The sequence below is a fragment of the Orycteropus afer genome, unplaced genomic scaffold, assembly GCF_000298275.1.
Source record: "Orycteropus afer afer isolate SDZICR_OR568_19922 unplaced genomic scaffold, OryAfe1.0 scaffold00425, whole genome shotgun sequence".
In the NCBI taxonomy this organism is placed as follows: domain Eukaryota; kingdom Metazoa; phylum Chordata; class Mammalia; order Tubulidentata; family Orycteropodidae; genus Orycteropus; species Orycteropus afer.
Window position 1 is genome coordinate 2,448,266 of NW_006922012.1, and position 18,869 is coordinate 2,467,134.

General features: G+C 39.1%; 1 protein-coding gene across 1 annotated transcript in view; it reads right to left on the bottom strand.

Annotated features, from left to right (window-relative positions):
* Window positions 1-361: 361 nt before the first annotated feature.
* ZNF131 (zinc finger protein 131) overlaps window positions 362-18,869 on the bottom strand; it is a 36,666-nt gene continuing 18,158 nt past the window's right edge. Inside the window, exons 4-7 of the mRNA XM_007954017.2 lie at window positions 9,916-10,276; window positions 9,591-9,813; window positions 2,497-2,627; window positions 362-1,048 (exon numbers count right to left, since the gene is read on the bottom strand). Of these exons, the coding sequence (XP_007952208.1) occupies window positions 362-1,048; window positions 2,497-2,627; window positions 9,591-9,813; window positions 9,916-10,276 (1,402 nt within the window). The remainder of the gene's footprint in view (window positions 1,049-2,496; window positions 2,628-9,590; window positions 9,814-9,915; window positions 10,277-18,869) is intronic.

Below are 18,869 nucleotides of genomic sequence, written 5' to 3' on the forward strand. Positions count from 1 at the left end.
GTATTCTAATGATTTTACAACAGGGAAAAAAACTTGAGGAAGAACATGACCTGGGAAAGAACAGGGAGAACCCTTACCACAATGAAAATAGATACATTCGTACCCAACTATATAGTAAGAATATAACCCATTTAAGTTTCCAGAAATATACTTCTCAAAGTTTCCTGTTCATTTATGGGAAAGTTCCCTCCTCTGCGGCATTAAGTGAGGGGTTTGGGGGTAAGGACCAGTGTGTTTCAATAGAAATAGCACAACAGGAAATATTTAACTTTGGTCCACTTGTCTGTCAAGGGCAGTCACACTGCCCATAATCAATTGAAAAACCCAACATGTAAATTAAAAAATATATTCATTTGTTATTTCATTCTAAAACTGGCACAGCTGTTCTATCCTCATCCCCTGCCTTTTCAGCTTGGGAATCCACTGCTGGTTTGGTCTTTAAACCCTCAACATCTTCATGATCTTCCCTGGTATCCTCAGCAGGATCTGCTTGGCTAGGTTCTCTCTCCTCCTGGTTCATGATTTCTGGGGCCACTTGATCCAAGTCTGCTTCTAGAAGCTCAGTTTGTACTTCCATTGGCATCTGATTTACCCGTTCAACATGCAGCTCCTCCACATGTACTTCCGTACCTTCTTCAGTCTGAATTCTACCCACTTCCAGGTAACTCACCTGGACTTGCTCTGGAAGCTCACTTATCTGTGAATCATGTACTTGGCTGTCCTGGAGCAGATCTGGATGGACTTGTTCCACAGTCACTTGTGCTGAATCCACTTGGACCTGAAGCAATGGTAGCACATGTACCTTCCCAACTTGTTCTATAATCGTCATAGATGTTACAGGCTCAGTCTGCACACATGTTTCTACTGAAAGAACTTCTTCAGTTACCAGCCGCTCTGAAATACTGTGAGCATCATTAAGATGCCTTCTTAATTCATTTCCTTGCATAAACCATAAATCACATAGAGTACAATGGTTGGGTTTATCTCCAGTGTGAATTACTAAGTGATCTTTGAACTGGTCCCAGCTGTTAAACACACTGTTACAGACCTGAAATAACCAAATACATGATGTTAACAATACTTATATTTAAACTGAAGCAGTATTTACATTCAAACTGAAGGAAATATAAATTTGTTTATCCTCTCTGTAAGGAGAAAGTTGAAGATTTATTCTGAAAATGTTATGAATATGGTATTTGTAAAAATCTAGTCCAAGCCATTTCTTAATTATTTGGTCTTTAGCTGATACAGGTAACTTCTCAAACACATTTTGGGAAATATTTTAATATTGCCTTCATTGATTTAAGCATTATATAAATTCTAGGAACATAACATAACTATACTGAAATTTCTCCCATGAGAGCAACATTAAAATCCATTACATTATTTAGGAAATAAAGACATTAATTATGGAAGAAGATCCAATTACAGCTAATTTGCCTGTCCTCTTTCTCCCTCCCCTCCTTGGGAATTCTAATGATTGCTCAATGGTTAAGAATAACCATAGCTTCAGACTACCTGTTATACGGAATATAATTTTTGTTGACATTGGTATCATCTAAGGTTGGGTGTTTTTTTAAAACAAAAATACAACTATTCTAATTCCCCTTATAAAATAAAACCATGTTATTTTTTTTTTTACTTTTCAATTCTTTCCAATCTATCATCGGGCTCTATACCTTTGCTTTATTTAGACTGTTATCCTTCACTTTTTAAACATTTTACTGTGGTAAAATATATCTAACAACAACAAAAAATCTGCCATTTTAACCACTTTTAAGTGTACAATTTAGTGCCATTAATTATATTCATCATGCTGTGTAACTATCATCACCATTTCCAATTTTTTCTATCACCTTTCGTAGAAACTCAAGTAAGCAATACCTACCGCCCATTTCCTCCTCCTATCCACCCCTGGAAAGCACTAATGTACTTCTGTCTCTCTACATTTATCTATCCTGGATGTTTCATGTAAGTGGGATCATACAATATTTGTCCTTGTGTCTGACTTGTTTCACTCAGCAAAATATTTTCAAGGTTTACCCACAGCATATAGCATGTATCAGAACTTCATTTCTCTTTATTGCTGAGTAATACTGTACTGTATGTATTTTGTTTATCTATACATCCACTGATGGACACAGGGTTGTTTCCACTTTTCAGCTATTGTAAGTAATGATAAAATGAACACTGTGTACAAGTTATCTGTTTGCACTCCTGCGTTCAAGTCTCCTGGGTATACACCTAGGAGCTGGGTCACTGGTAATTTCTAACTTTTTGATGAACCATGGAGCCTTTTCCCACAGTGGCTACAACATTTTACATTTCTACAGCAAGGAATGAGGATTCCAATTTCTCCACATCCTTGACAACACTTAGTTTTTGTTCTTTTGTTAACAGCCATCCCAGTGGGTGCAAAGTGGCATTATTCTTCACTTTTAAGTACTTCAGGCACAGACTTCTTTGTTAATAAAGACAGAATACACTCATATATACCTGGCATTCATAAAGCTTCTTTCTTCCCTTTTTTGCCCCCACTCCAGTTTGGCATGCTGTCAGGTGACATTTGAGTGTGCTGTTTCTAGCAAATCGTTCATGACAATTTGGACATTCAAAGGGTTTTTCACCTATTAGAAGAGAAAAATAAAAAATAAACATATTGATAAATTAAGAAAAATAGCAAAAAAGCAAATAATTTTAAGTGTTTGTTTCGTATTGATTGATTTTAATAGCACATTCTTGAGAAGGGGATCAGAACTTATAATTTGGATGTTTTTACCATGTCCTGAGGAGGGAAGTAAGAAGCCTTTAAGGATTATTATAACTGTATCTGACACATGACAAAGAAATAAAATTCTGATCTGAGTTCTTTTCCACATTTGTGTATTTCTTAGAAAAATTTATTTTTCCTTAGATAAAAATCAACACCAACCTCTCGTTCAGGAAAATGCATCACTATCCCTACCACAAGCATTTTTTGAGCCTTCACTACACTGTGTGCCAGATCTTGTGCTAGATGATGGAGAAGAAAAGATAAACAAACTGCCTCTTGGTTTAAAAGACTTCATATCTGGGCCAGTGTGTGAAGGTGAAATATATAAAAATAAATAACTGCAATGCAGTATAGATGAAGGGGTCACAGAACATGTACTGCAGCAATACACAGTGACAGGTGGGTGCTTGATTCTGCCTCAAATGAGAGAGAAGGAAGTAAGAAAGCTCATCCTGGGTAGAGGTACAGAAGGGTAAAGCAGCATGGTAGTGGGGAGTAGGGAACAACATATACTACCTCCCAGATTTCTGGCTTAGCATACCAACTAGGATAAAGAACACAAGAGTCCATGTAGTTCAGTGGGGTGCTGGATAAGAGTGTAAATTCCATTGTGTGTCTGTTGAGTTCAACCTAACCAGACAGCAGAGTGAAGATGTCCAGTAGGCAGTTGCATGGATAAATGTGGTACCAAAAAAAAGGGAGATTTTTATATACATATACATATACATATACATATATATATAAGGTGAGGACAAAATGTCTCAGTTGTTGAAAGATAAAATAATCACCAAGTTAAAACAGCAGAGAGGTGAGCCAGCAAAGGGAATGGAAATGGAACAGCCAGCGACAGAAGGAAAACTAGAAGAGAATACTGAGGGAAATTGGAGAAGAAATTTTAGGAGAATGGGGATAGTAAACAGTGCCAAACTCAAGAGAGATGTCAGGTAAGATATTAACAGAGGATTAGGAACTCTGGTGGTACAGTGGTTAAGGCATTTGGCTGCTAACCAAAAGGTTGGTGGTTTGAACCCATCAGCTACTCTGTGGAAGAAAGATGAAGCAATCTGCTTCCGTAAAGATTTACAGCCTTAGAAACCCAAAAGGGGTCTCTGTGAGTCAGAACTGACTCGATGGCAGTGAGTTTATTTTGGTTTTGGTTATAATAACTCTAGCAAACCAGTGCCAGTGCTGGGGTCAGTCAGAAGCCAAGATCACAGTGGGATGAGGGAATGAGTGAGATGCAAGTAAATGCAGTCAGTACAGAAATTCTTTCAAGGAGGCTTGAAAGTAAAGTGGCGAGGTGGCTAGAAGGGGGACAAGTCAATAAGAGAGTTCTTTCAGCCAGGAGAGGATTATTTCTTTATATGTGGGGGAGGAAGGGAAACAATGGGGAAGAAAAAGAGGAGTGGGAACGACAGCTGGAACATGATCTTGGAAAGGACATCAAAATTCATGGGATCCAGAAAATGCATGGCTAAAGAAGAAAAGGGAAACCTCTTTGTCTGGAATAAAAGAGGAAGAGACAACAAAGGTTGGCAGTGCCACAGGTAAACTGGAGGCAAGAAAGGCACGTCATCTGCTGTGGGGCAGAGTGTGGAGAGAGGTCTTGAGTGAAGGTCTGTCACAGCAATTAGGAAAAGATGTAAATCAGACCCCAAAGGGCCTAACTTAAGGTCTGAGATTTAAATTTTCCCCAGCAGTGCTTAGCATCCAGGGAGTAAATGGTTGCAATGATTCTGGGATAAAGGGTTTATTACAGCAGATAGAGTCAAAAGTCAAGGGATTATGCTAGAGTACGAGAAACAGGGACTCTAGAAGAATGTAACAAGGTCCAAACAGGTCTAAGTCAGAAATGGGGCAATCAATTAGGTGAAAAGGGGAATAAAGAGGCTGAGGGGCTAAATAAGGCAGAAGTGTGAGAACAGTCAGAGTAGGAAATGAGTAGGTGATTTCAAAGGACAGGATACTGCTGGTTAAGAATGGGACTAAGATTTCACAAGTGCAGCCCTAGGGATGAGGTCCCAGAATGGACATCATCAAGTAATGCTGAACTGTTTTTCCCCCCTGACAAAAGATCACAGTTTATTCTGTACAATTTTCACGTGATTAAAAAAAATTAATTTGAGAGGGAAGAGCTAATCATCTGGAATCAATGTTGGTACAAAAACTCCTTTTCAATTCTAAAACTGTTGGTGATATACCTGTTCCTCACTTACTGACATGACTAGGTTCCAAAGATTAGGTCATTATGTAAAAATTAGCACTATGTGAAAATGGAGGACGACATCATCATTACTTAACTGTCAAACCATGGAGAACCATGGCCCAACCAAACTGACACATAACCTCAACCATCACAGCAAGCATTACTTTCACTTTGCACCTTAGCATTCATTACTGCCAGACATATGTCGTTAATGTACAAAACAGTTGGGCAGTTTTACTGCTGTTGTAAATGTGAAAGGCTGGATGATGAAAAAGTCAGTAAGTCGATAAGTGTACTTCTAAATATAATGGTTAAGTTTTGTGGAGTTATTAATATATAGGTTTTTTTTGCTATAAATAAATATAAATTGGCATAACCTATTCAAAGGGCAATTTGATAAAATCTGCCAAGATTTAAAATGCACATGTTCTTTCATGTAGCAATTGTGCTCTTAAAATATTTAAATTACTTGAATATGTAAAATAAGAAATATGTAAAAATATGCTTATTACAGTTTAGTCTGTAATAACAAAAGACTAGCAACACACTATATGTCTATCTAACTCAGAGTGGTTAACTAAATTGTGGTCAGACCATACATTGAAATTGAATGCAGCCACAGTGAAAAAGATTAAATAGATTCTTATGTATTTATTTATTTTTAAAAAGGACTCCAAGATAAATTAAATGGCATAACACTATGTAGTACATAGGAGCTCTGGTGGCACAGTGCTTAAGGCATGTGACTGCTAACCAGAAGGCTGGCGGTTCAAACCCACCAGCCACTCCTCAGAAGGAAGGTTGGGCAATCTACTTCTTTAGTGATAACGCTTTGGAAACCCAAGGAGGGGTCGCTTTGAGTTGGATCCGACTTGAGGGCAGTGAGTTTTGTTTTTTTAAAAAATGCACTTGTGTGTTTACTTGAAAATACAAGGAAATATTAAAAATGATATCAGTAGTTTCTAGAGAGTCTACTGAAGTAGCAAAGAGATTCACTTTTCATTGCATAGCAAATGTAACATTTTAATTTAAAAAAAAAGTAGTTTAGTAAGTCCAGTACAGTTTTCAAAGTGCTTCTACTATTTTCTCTTATTTGCCACAACCCTGCAAAGTAGGTATCATTATCCTTTACCTGGAAAAGGAAAGCAGCTCAAAGGCCAAGCATCCAGTCAGGTTCATTCAGACTTCTGGGCCCACACTCTTTCTATGATACCACCCTACCACTCTGGGACAATTATTTGAAAATATAGCTAAAGGTACCTCAAGGTTCTTTCATGTGGGGTGTCCCACAGGAAAATACGTCTGATACCTTCTCCCACAAAACTTCCTATGCTCCTTTATTTTCCTGAGTTGTTAATACTTCCAATAATGTAACCATTCAAACTAGAAAGCTGGGAATAACCCTCTTTTTGCCCTCACATCTCACTGACAACGAAATCCTATTGATTCTGCCTACTTAGTGTTACTCAAATGTCCATCACTTTTCTACTACCTCTGGCTTTAGTCAAGCTCTCATTTTTGTTTAGATTACACCAACAGCTTTTTAATTAGAGCTAGCTGGTTTCAACCTACGCCAATCTACTTGCCAGTAATCTTTTCAATATGTAAACTTGATCAGATCTCTTCCTGGCTTAAAAATCCTTTAAAATGGCCCCAGAGCTTTCAGGATAAAATTCAAACTCATTTACAGCCCTTACAAAAAGAACTATATGATCTCAGCTTCACCTATCACTCTCTCTCTCACCCCTAAACCACCTGTAGATCTCCCATAATGCCAGGGTGCATATCACCTGGTCAGCCCTTCCTACTTCTTCAACCATATATCCTGGCATCTTTCCCCTTGGACCTACCCAATCCTTCAGCCATAACAAACTACTTCTTGTTGTTGTTGGTATGTGCCGTTGAGTTGGACCCAACTCATAGCTACCCCTCCTTGGCTTTCTGAGGCAGTATCACTATGGAAGTAGATTGCCCAACCTTCCTTCCGAGGAGTAGCTGGTGGGTTTGAACCACCAGCCTTCTGGTTAGCAGTCAAGTGCCTTAGGCACTATGCTACCAGAGCTCCTTAACAAACTACTAGCACTGCTCAAAACCGATTGCTAACTCTCTCTCCTCCATGCCTGAGTATATTCAATTTCTTTCTCCTGGAGTGCCCTTCTTCTGGCTAACGTCTTTTCCTTTAAGTCATCGTGGGTAAACCTCCTTCCATCAATGCCTAGGCAGGCACCCCCATAGGACTGTGCGCTCACCTGCATCTGCACTTAGCCCATCACATTGTAACTGTGCCTGCTTTCTCCCTCAATATACCTGAGATCCTTAAAGACAGAGACACTAAAATCATCTCTTTATTTCAATTGCCTAGCATGCTGGCACTGCCATTGCTATTTTCTAAATGGTAACAGAATAATTCACGTAAAAATTCAAATTTTGCAAACCAAGTCACAAATTACAGTTCACATTTTAAGAACATAACAAGAAACCAAACTGCTAAACTAATAAAATTATATTAAATATGTCACTGGGGAAAGTATGTATGTCTTTTGAAGGTAGGGAACAAAAGCAGGATCATCTTTATCATTACCTTGGTTGTTACAAGAGGAAAATGACTCACCTTTATTAATGCAAACACAATTTAAAACTATTTACTTATGCTCTGACAAAATGTGTATCAACTACAATATGGAAAATGAATATGCTCTGTAAACTTCTACCCAAACCATAATAAAAATTAAAAAAAACAAAAGAGAAACTATTTACTTATGCTGTTTTTGAATCCGCTAATTGATTTTATCTACAACTATCTTGTCACTACTAATTGGAAGAACAGTAACTGAATGAGGTTTTCTTTTTCTTTTTTTAAAAAAGTTTGATTTATGTGCTGAACTGTTCCTCCAACTGGCAAATCGATTCAACAATTTATAACATCTACTAAGTCATCTCACATCATTTTGGAGGTAAAGACAAAGTCAAATAATTCTGCTGTCCAGTCCAAAATACAAAGTGCAGGACCTAAAGAAGCACATTTATAAACTTCCAAAATAATCTCTGTTGTCCAGTTTTCAAATAGGTAAATGTCACTAGGTAATATTCTGGGCAAAAGAGACAACTACAGCTATTTTAACATTCTTAAGAAATAATGTGAAAGTGACTGATTATCTGTTACAGTAAACCAAACTTCTATCGAACTACATTAGTTACCTAGTACATTTATTTCCTAATTTAATGTACTGTTGGTGTATCAACACTTTCGGGAAATTAATCTCGTTAACCACACACACACACACACACACACAAAGTACATCAATAGACCATTAAAATACATGAATATTTGTTTTTAAGGACTCAAAAATATAACTACTGGCAGCCTTCAAATATACAACAGATAAACGCATACAATGTTTGAAAATCAGAAAGCATTTCCCTAAAAATTTCATAAATGCCTATTAGTTACCCAAAATAGTACCTTAGAACTTTTTAAAACCACACTGAGCCTAAGTACAGGATGAGATTCCCTTGCTGTTCATCTATTCATTCAGTTTCTGAATATTGATACCAAGAGTCTACACAGTAAGGGATATCATCATTATCTGAATTTATTTGGTTCCTCAATTTCAAGTGATTATGTACTGAGCAACTCTGGACAGTGAGGGATATATATAAAAAATTCACCAGAAGTTATTCCAATTCTAAAATCAAAAGGAGAATTCTGAACAGTGTGGGATCTCTATGTTATGTACCATGTATTAAAAGTCTAAAAGGCCTTCACCACCACACACAAAAATGACCTAGGAACAACTGTCCACAGGGATGACATTTAGCACACCCACAGTAACTGTTTTCTCCATTCTTGTTACAGCAGGTTTAGAGACTCCCCAAGATTCAAGTCATTGGTAGTAGCTCTTGTGTCTGGTACAGAAGACCTAGCAAGAATGCTTAAGGAGTAGGAACTGACAGAGAAACAAAAAACAAACAAAAAAAAACATAGGGGATACAGACCCATGCAGGCCAGAGGCCCTAAGGTAAACTCTCTGGGATATCTACCTCATACCTGAGATGGAGCCTAGGATAAGGAACAGCATAAAGACTTTGTCCTTCACGTATCCCTGGCCATCCACTAGTCCTGACACTTCTGCCCTTGGAGAGGTGCTGGGGAAATAGAGCTATACCTCTACCATTTACTTATGTACCAGGTAAAAACAGAGATCACATGTATACAATATAAACAAGTCAGGGGCTGTTTGTATAAATGTATCCATCTGCGTAACATGCTACAGAAAATACACAGAAACATTTTAGATTCACTATAATTAGGATTTAATGATACATGACTGCTTAGTAAATAAATCAAAAATCATGTTTCATATTTTTTTAAAAATAAAAGAATTGGCAAGGTATAAGACTGACAACTTCTTTCAAAGTTGATACTGCTTTTGCCATTTAAGTATCAGAATGTCAAAGTAACATTATAAAAACAAAGTATACTTAACCTGCACATTAGAAAATTCAAGAACTAGTTTCTATGGCACTAACCAAAAAATAAAGGATTATTAGCATTTATACTTGTAGCAAATATGGAAAAATACTTGTAACATAAAAAAATTTCCCAATTACCTGTATGTTTTCGAAGATGCTCTTTAAAATGCCCAAAGTGGTCAAACTGTTTCTCACAGTACTGACAAATGTGAATTTTTTTCCCAGTTCTTTGTTTCTTACTGACTCCACCTTCTTCAAGGTGGTAACAATTGAGATGCTGTTTCCATGCGCTCTCCCGAAGATACCTTTTATTGCATATTTCACACTTGAAACTCTCAGTGGAGTGTGATTTCATGTGCTCCTTAAAATGGTAAAACAATTTAAATGAACGGTTACATTTCTCACAATGGAACAAGTCCTTCACATGTGACAGCTGAAGTTCCACAATTTCAATACCTTCTACCTGTTTGCTTGTGGGGTCAGATGCACAGCCATCTTCTTCTTTAATCTGCCCTTTTCTATCACCTGGACGATATTTGCTGGTAATATCCGCCAACAGAGCTAAAGCAGAATCATCAGAGGAACCTGTGCTCTGAATGTACTTTATGGACTGCTTGGCAGAAGCCACTTCCTCTAACGTTTCAAGGCCTTCATCTTCCACTTCCACTGTACCCTCGGCAATCTCCACCTCAATTTCAACAGGTTCCGAGTCTACAGATGGCAATGACTCAGTAATAACATTGGAAGTTTCTGCAATCTTTCTCTTTTTTGTCTCACTTTTTCCTGTGTTATTTTCCTCGAGTGGAGCTGCATTTTCTTTGTTCCTGAAATATATAATGTATGGATTAAAAAATCTGTAAGGCCAATCAAAATCCTAACAGAATTTTTGGAAGAAACCAACAAGTTACTGATAAAATTTATATGGAGAGACAGAAAACAAGATCAGAGGGCTTATACTATACTACCTGATTTTTAAGACTTACTATAAAGCTGTGGGAGCTCTGGTAGCATACTGCCTAAGGCACTTGACTGCTAACCAGAAGGCTGGCAGTTCAAACTCACCAGCCACTCCTCGGAAGGAAGACTGGGTAATCTACTTCCGTAGTGATACTGCCTCGGAAACCCAAGGAGGGGTCGCTATGAGTCGGGTCCGACTCGACGGCACATAACAACAACAACAACAACAACAACAACACAAAGCTATAGTAATTAAGACAATGTGATACTGGTGAAAGAAAAGATATGTTGATTAACGGAACAAAATAAAGTCCAGAAATAGATCCACATTTATATAATCAATTGGTTTTTGAAAAATGTCCCAAATTCAATTGAGAAAAGACAACCTTTCAACAATAGTGCTGGAACTACTGGTATCTGTATGGGGGAAAAAAAAAAAAAACTCAACCCTTACCTCACACCCACACCACATCCAAAAAATTAAATTAAAATGGATCATAGACTTAATGTAAGAACTAAAACCATTGAAAACTAGAAAAACAGGAGAAAAATATGTTACATTGGCTTAGTCAAAGATTTAGGAACACAAAAAGCAAAAACTATAATAGAAAAATTAATAAAATGAATTTCATTAAAATTAAGAACTTTTATCCTTTGAGATAGTTTTAAAAAGCAAGTTACACACTGGAAGAAAATATTTGCAAACATTTATCTGTCAAAAGGTTTGCATCCAGAAAATAAAAAGAATTCCCACAGTTATTTCAATAAACTCAGTAAAATAAGACAACTGTTTAGAGACAATTCTCCATGGGTCTCTTGTGTCTCTGTATGTCTTCTGAACAGAATCACTGACAGCTTTTTGTTCTGGTCCATCTTTTCAAGAATGTTTGCAGTACAGCATATAGCCTTGGAAGACAGAGGCACAGTGTCTCCCTTTGGAGCAGAGGGCATTTTTGTTTATCGTCTAATAAAGAAAGAGAATGTCCCTAAAGGGGAGAAGGTCAGGCTGATCTGCTTGTAGCTCATTACAAAAGATCTGCGTTTCCTAAGCTGTGATGTAAACCCACTGTGTACACAGAAACCACCTGAGTTACCCTGTATAGCCCACAGGACCTGATGGCGGGAAGAAGAATTGACACAAATATGAAATCCATAAAAGTCCTCTGCCTCTGATCCAGGAGTTTCGTGTCTTTTGCCAACATCCATGAAATGATGGGACTCTAACATGCTGGAATGCGTAACAGGGTACAATCTCAGACTCCTCAAGAATTCTTGCTAGTTTTTGGCAATAAGGATAAGGTATTGAAAGAGACGAAGCTTTGTGGAAAAGGATAAGGCCTAACAGACTGATTAAAGAGATCTGAGGGAAATCAATTGGAACCGGAAACAAACATGTTGACCAAATTTTACTGTCAACCAGGTAATAGCTACTTCTTCATTTTATTGCATATTATTAAGCAGAAACTGAAAAGATGGTTGCAGGATGAGTGCAGGCAATTAAGTTGAAGTGCAGCTGCTGGGAACAGTGCACTGGCTGTTACAAACTGTCTCCTGTAGGTGGGCCAGGGAGAGGAAAAGGGACCTACCCTGGTAGTCAGCCTTGGTCTGTCCGTCAAAACAACTAATACGAAGATTCATCCTGGGTAAAGGAGACAGAAAGTTCCACCACTTTTCAAACAAGTTACAGTGACATGCACCTACACTGAGTGTGAAGGGAGGGCAGAGAACAGATGAATCATTAGAACTTTAATTGGTTCACATGTGAGATGAGGGGGTGACTTAATGCTTATCAAGCAAAAATGGCACATTTCCTGTAGTCTATCATGCCCACCTTGGAAGGAAGGTTGGGCAATATACTTCTGTAGTGATACCGCCTTGGAAACCCAAGGAGGGGTCACTATGAGTTGGGTCTGACTCAATGGCACATAACAACATCATGCCCACCTGAGATCTATTTGGAGATGACAGTAAAAGATTCCAAGGAGTTTTTCTGCAGTGGGTCCTCGATACTAAAAGGGCACTCTGGCCCTCTTAGGGAGATTTCTCTGAGACAAACTCCTGTGGGAAGCCACAGCTGAGGCACTGACTAGCAATAGAGCCTTCTTGTCCAATTACATTTGTAATGCTGATGATGATAAGCTACTGCAGAAGGAGAAATGAACCCAAAGAAATCTAGCTAAATTCTTTCAGTCAGGCTTTCTGCCTTAGAAAATATTCCCTAACCCTTATGTTAGAAGCAGGCAAAACCACAAGAGATGTTATCACGATAACAAGGCACCAAATGTCCCAGAGACTAAGGTGTACTCCTTAAAATGTCACCACTCTGCAAGTCAAGCCTGAGTCAGCCTAAAGGCATCAACTTCACAGCCCAAATTAGAAACAATGTGGACAAAGACATTGAATCTAGCAGTCCCTTAAGCTGATGTAGGTGTTATCAGTAATGATGACCTTACTGCCTTAATATAGTACTTTGGGTCACCCAAAAACATCAGAGATTTGTTTGGTCAAGCTACATGCAGCTTCCATGCTGCTTGAAACCAAAAGTAAATGTGCTTTAAATGTGGAACAAAACTCAAAATCATGAAAAAGACCAGGCTTTCTGGTCTGATAGAGACTGGTAAAAGCTGAGACTATGGCCCCTAGTGACACTTCAGGGCTGAAACTGAACTCACCCCCCCCCAAGGCTTCCAGCCAAACAAGACAGGTGAACATTTACACCAGGTAGGTACACTCCTTTGAACAATTAACTATGGGAGATAAGAAGGGCAGCATTTGCACAAGGCTAAAGGTAGGGAGGCAAGAATGCACAGGTAAGAAGGACATAGCGAAAGGGTATCCACAGTAAGTAAGTGGGAGGAGAGTTGTTACACTGAGGGGAATGTAACCAGTGTCACAAAACAAAATGCATATGAACTGCTGAATGTGGAATGAATTTGTAAAATTTCACCAAATCACTGTATTTGTAATAGCCAAAAAACTAGAAACCACCCAAATGTCCATCAACAGGTGAACAGATAAATAATTATCATATGTCTACACAATGGAATACTACTCAGCAAATTAAGGGAATGATATATTTCCTTTCCTATGTAATTGTATATTTAGCAATATACATGAATTTCAGAGTAATTATGGTGATAAAAATTAGACAAGTACATACCACATGATTAACATCTATGTAAAATTCTAGAAAATGCAAAGTAATTTATAGAGATAGTAGATCAGTAGTTGCCTGGGCCTGAGGACTAGGGCAGGGAGAGAGGAATGAATTGCAAAAGAGCATGAGGAAATTTAGGGAGGTGATAGATACACTCATTATCTTGACTACAGTGATGGCATCACAGGTAGGTATATGTATGTCAAAACTCACTATGGTAGTTAAGGTTGTGTGTCAACTTGGCTGGGTCTGGTTGAGTGGCTAGATAGCTGGTGGTAGTTATTCCCCATGATGAGACTGGCAATCAACTCCATGGTGGGAGCTACCACAAGCAGCTGAGTAGCTGCTTTAGGGATGTGGTCTGCTTCCCACATATAAGCAGTAGCTTTGGGAACGGTCTCTAGCCTTTTGGCACGCTTGAAACCTGAATATAGCCAAGCAGTTGGTCAGCAGCCAGCCATGCTCTCCCGATCTTGGGACTTTCAATTGACTTGAATCAATGCCCTGCCACGTGGTTTGTTAGTATCAGGACTGTGCCTTTTCACTTGCTGACCCTGGGTTTGTCAGCTTCAGCAGCCAGCAGCAGTATGAGTAAAGAGATGCCTCTAGCTTCATTGGGCTGGGAGCAAGAGGCAGAGCTGAAGCCCAAGGTCACGGGGCCTTTACCCAGTCCCTGGAGCTGGCACTTTGAACTCGGACTTCTAGCCTCCAAAACTGTAAGAGAATAAACTCCTGTTTGTTTAAGCCATCCCATTTGTGGTATATTCCTGTCAGAGCAGTGCTATGTAACCAAAACACTCATCAAACTGATCGCTTTGAATATGCACAGCTTACTGTACACCAATTATACCTCTTTAAAATGGTGGAAAAAAAAAATAAGTAGTCATTTACCATATACCCATTGTTGTATGCCGTCAAGTTGATTCCAATGTATAGCAACTCTACAGGACAGATTAGAACTGCGCCATTGGATTTTCTAAGCTTACCCTTTATGAGAGCAGATGGCCAGGTCTTTTCTCCTACAGAGCTGAGTGGCTGGTGGGTGGAACAGTTGTGCCTTCAAACTTTTGGTTAGTAGCCAAGTTCTTAATCATGACAAACCACCAGGGCTTCTACAGAATGCTTAAAGCAAGAGCCAGCAAACAACCTATAGGCTACTTTTTGTACATAAAGTAGTTTTATTGACACACTGCCATACTTATTTATGTATTATCAAGGCTGTATTCAAGCTACAACAAAAGTAGTTGCAACAGAGATGTATGGCTCAGAGTCTAAAATATTTACTATGTAGCTCTTTTAAAAAAATGTCTGCCAATTCCTGGCCTAAATTTTAAAAACAAAACAAGACCTGACACTACTAAGTGCTGGTGAGGATGTGGCAAAACTAGAACTATCCTGCACTACAGGTGGGAATGTAAAGGATACAACCACTTTAAAAACCACTAAACTTATACCTACCATATAACCTACAGCCTCATACGCATGTGAAAGCTGGACAATGAATAAGGAAGACCGCAGAAAAATTGATACATCTGAATTGTGATGTTGGCAAAGAATACTGAATGTATCATGGACTGCCAGAAGAACAAACAAATCTATCTTGCAAGAAGTACAGCCAGAATGCTCCTTAGAAGCAAAGACAGAGCTATTTCAGCTCCTGTACTTTGGACATGTTATCATCAGGAGGGAGCAGTCCCTGGAGAGGGACATGACGCTTGGCATTTTGGACCTCTAGTGCTGCTATACCACAACTGGATGGTTTTAACAAACAGGAATTTATTCTCTTACAGTTTTGGAGGCTAGAAGTCTGAATTCAAAGTGCCAGCTCTAGGGACTGGGTAAAGGGCCCCCCAACCCTGGGCATCAGCTCTGCCTCTTGCTCCTAGCCCACTAGAACTGGAGGCTTCTCTTAACTAAGGCAGCTGCTGGTTGCTGAGGCTGACAAACCAAGATCAACAAGTAAAATGGCACAGTCCCAAAATTATCAAGCAACACAGGAGGCCACTAGTTCAAGTCCAGAAACAGTCTCAAGATTGGTAGAAAACATGGCAGGCCACTGAGATGAAGACTAGGCCAAATGCAGGTCCAGATGTGCCAAAATCGTAAGACTTTCCTCAAAGTTTCTTATATACTGGAAACAGACCACATCCCTAAGGCAGCTACTCAGTGACACACAGTAGATTCTACCCTGGAGTTGACTATGTCTCATCACGGGGATTAACTACATCCAGCTACCCAGCCACTCAAACAAAGCCCCACAAAGTTGACACACAACTTTTAACTACCACACCTGGTAAAGTGGAGGGTCAGCAGAAAAAGAGGAAGACCCTCAACAAGATGGAATGACACAGTGGCTCCAACAATGGGTTCAGGCATAGCAAGGATTGGGAGGAGGGCACAGGACCAGGCAGTGTTTCGTTCTGCTGTACATATGGTTGCCGTGAGTCAAAATCATCTTGATAGCACCTAACAACACAACCATATAACCCAACTATTTCACTCCTAAGAATTTACTAAGAGAAATGAAACCATATGTCCATTCACAGCCTTATACGCAAATTTTCACTGCAGTTGGAAAACCACCCAAACGTCCATCAACCAAAAATGGAGAAATAAACTGCAGTACAAACCCTATGCAGCAATTCTACTCCACACACATGGGGTTGGCATTAAGTCGCAATGGACTCAACTAACAACATATCCATAACATGGAATACTACTCTGCAGTAAAAAGATACAAAACATTAATGCCTATAACAATGTGGACAGATCTCTAAAACATATGGTAAATGAAAAAGTAAAACATGGAAAGACTGAATACTATAGTTCATTTATAGAAAATTCTAGGTAAGGCAATCTACACTGACAAAAATCAGACCCGTGGTTGCCTGGCACTGGGGATCAGTATCAACTACAAAGGGTTATGAGAAAACTTTTATGGGTGATGGAAATGTCCTTATATCTTGATTGTGGTCATAGTGATGTTACTGTATACAATGACCACATTCATCAAACTCTACACTTAAAACAGGTGAACTGTATTTTACATAAATTATCCCTCAATAAGGCTGGGAGGAAAAATGCATAAAGCAACTGCTGCTTCCTAAGAATGAACAGGAACCTCACATACATGGTTTTAAATAAACAACGATGCAATTCCACTAAGTTAATTAAGGGCCTGCTATTTTTTCCAATGTCACTGAAAAAATGTATACTATATTCCAAAAACAACTTCCATACTGAGAATGTGGTGAGATAATCTGTATATTGTTGAAGCAAACAAGCTATACAAAAATCATCTCAATATATAGTTGTCTTAAATAGTCCATTTAACCACAAGTAAATTAATCTATTACCAATTGTTTAGCTTGTTAGATCACATATCTTCTTTCCAAGGTTCAATAAAGCCCGAGTAACTGCTTTCTATGAAAAACTAAAATTGAGATCATTCCTTTGATAACAAATACTTGCTCCATTAATATGCCATTAATTCCTCACACTGGCATGCTCCAATTCCACAGCAACTTTCTGCTTAACAATAACTCACACTGTAATCATTCTGGTATCAATAATGCAAATAATTAAACTGACTTAACTGAAACTAAGTCAGGGCTACTGAGTAACTGGTAGCGTAGTGGCTAAGGCACTTGACTGCTAACCAGAAGGCTGGCGCTTCAAACCCACCAGCCACTCCTCGGAAGGAAGATGGGGCAATCTACTTCTGTAGTGATACTGCTTAGGAAACCCAAGGAGGGGTAGCTATGAGTCGGTCCGACTAAATGGCACATAACAACAACAACAAAAACTGAGTAACTACTCAATTTAAGGAGGCTTTCCTGCTGTTAGATAGATAGAGAAAAGTAGTGATTTGGGCGAAAAGAAGGGCAATGTACCAAATGTGAGTGACCAATATGGCAGCACTGAAGATGAGAAAGACATAGAGAGGTACATGAGAGGTACAAACAACAAATATGAACCCTTTTGCACATACAGTACTACATTGTCAGTGAAGGCAAACATGGGTACATGTGTGGATAGATGGGTGGACAGGCTAAACCATTAGGTATGTCAATGAAATGGGGAGTGTATCCAAGAACATACATAGGGTTAGCAGACAATGGTCCTATAAGTTTATGTGAATGATCAGACTTCCCAGGTGTATAGTAGAGCCGTCAAGGGGCAAGGTTGTGGTCACTGCTTGGTCACAGCCAGCTACCCAGAGGGACCGAGTAGTTGAACCCGTGGGCTTGGTACCATAGTTGCAGAGGACATCAAACTCAATTGGCATTAACATACTATACATAACATTGTTCTACCTCCTACTTTGGCGAGTAGCGACTGGGATCTTAAAAGCTAGCAATCTAGACACAACAATGGGTCTCTCCTCGACCAGACCAAAGAAGAATGAAGAAAACCAAAATTCATGGAAACAATCAGTCCTAATAACTGGTCTACCATCTGATCTGAAGCCTATACGACTATGAGACCACAAGAACTAGATGGTGCCCGGCTACCACTGTCATCCACTTGGAAGGGGATCTATGTAGGAGATCCTTGATAGAGAGGTACAATGTGGAACAAAACTCAAAATCATTTGGAGGGAAAAGGGGGGGGGGACATCAGGTTTGCTGGTTCGATAGAGCCCAATGGAACCACTGAGACTATGGCCTGTAAGTGCCTTTCAGGTCTGGAACTGAACCCACACCTGTGGTTTCCAGACAAACAAAAGACAGGCATATGAATTGAACATTCACCTCAGGTAGATACTTTCCTTGGAGAGGACAATCATGGGAGTAAGAAGGGCTGCTTATGCACAGGAAGACAGCTCAGGGGGCAGTAGTCCATGGAGGGATGGAACAGGGAAGTGGTAACTATGGGGAAGAAGTGGGAAGGGAGCTGTTGTATTGTGGTACACTGTGGTCAATGTCATGAGACAAAGTATATGTGAACTGCTGTATGGAAAGTGAATTTGCTCTGTAAATCTTTACCCAAATCAAAATTAAAAAAAAAAAAAAGGAGCCTTTCCAATTTTGAAAGAAGTTAAAATATGAAAAACATGTGCTTCTCTGGTGGTGTAGTGCCTAAGGCATCTAACTACTAACCAGAAGGCTGGCAATTCAAATCCACAAGCCACTTCTCAGAAGGAAGATTGGGCAATCTACTTTCACAGTGATACCACCTGAGAAACCCAAAAAGGGGTCACTATGCGTTGGATCCGACTCCAGGGCAATGAGTTTGTTTTCTTTGGTTTGGTTTCATAATGAAGAAGTATAATGCTATTTTGTTTTTTCAAGCACAAGCAC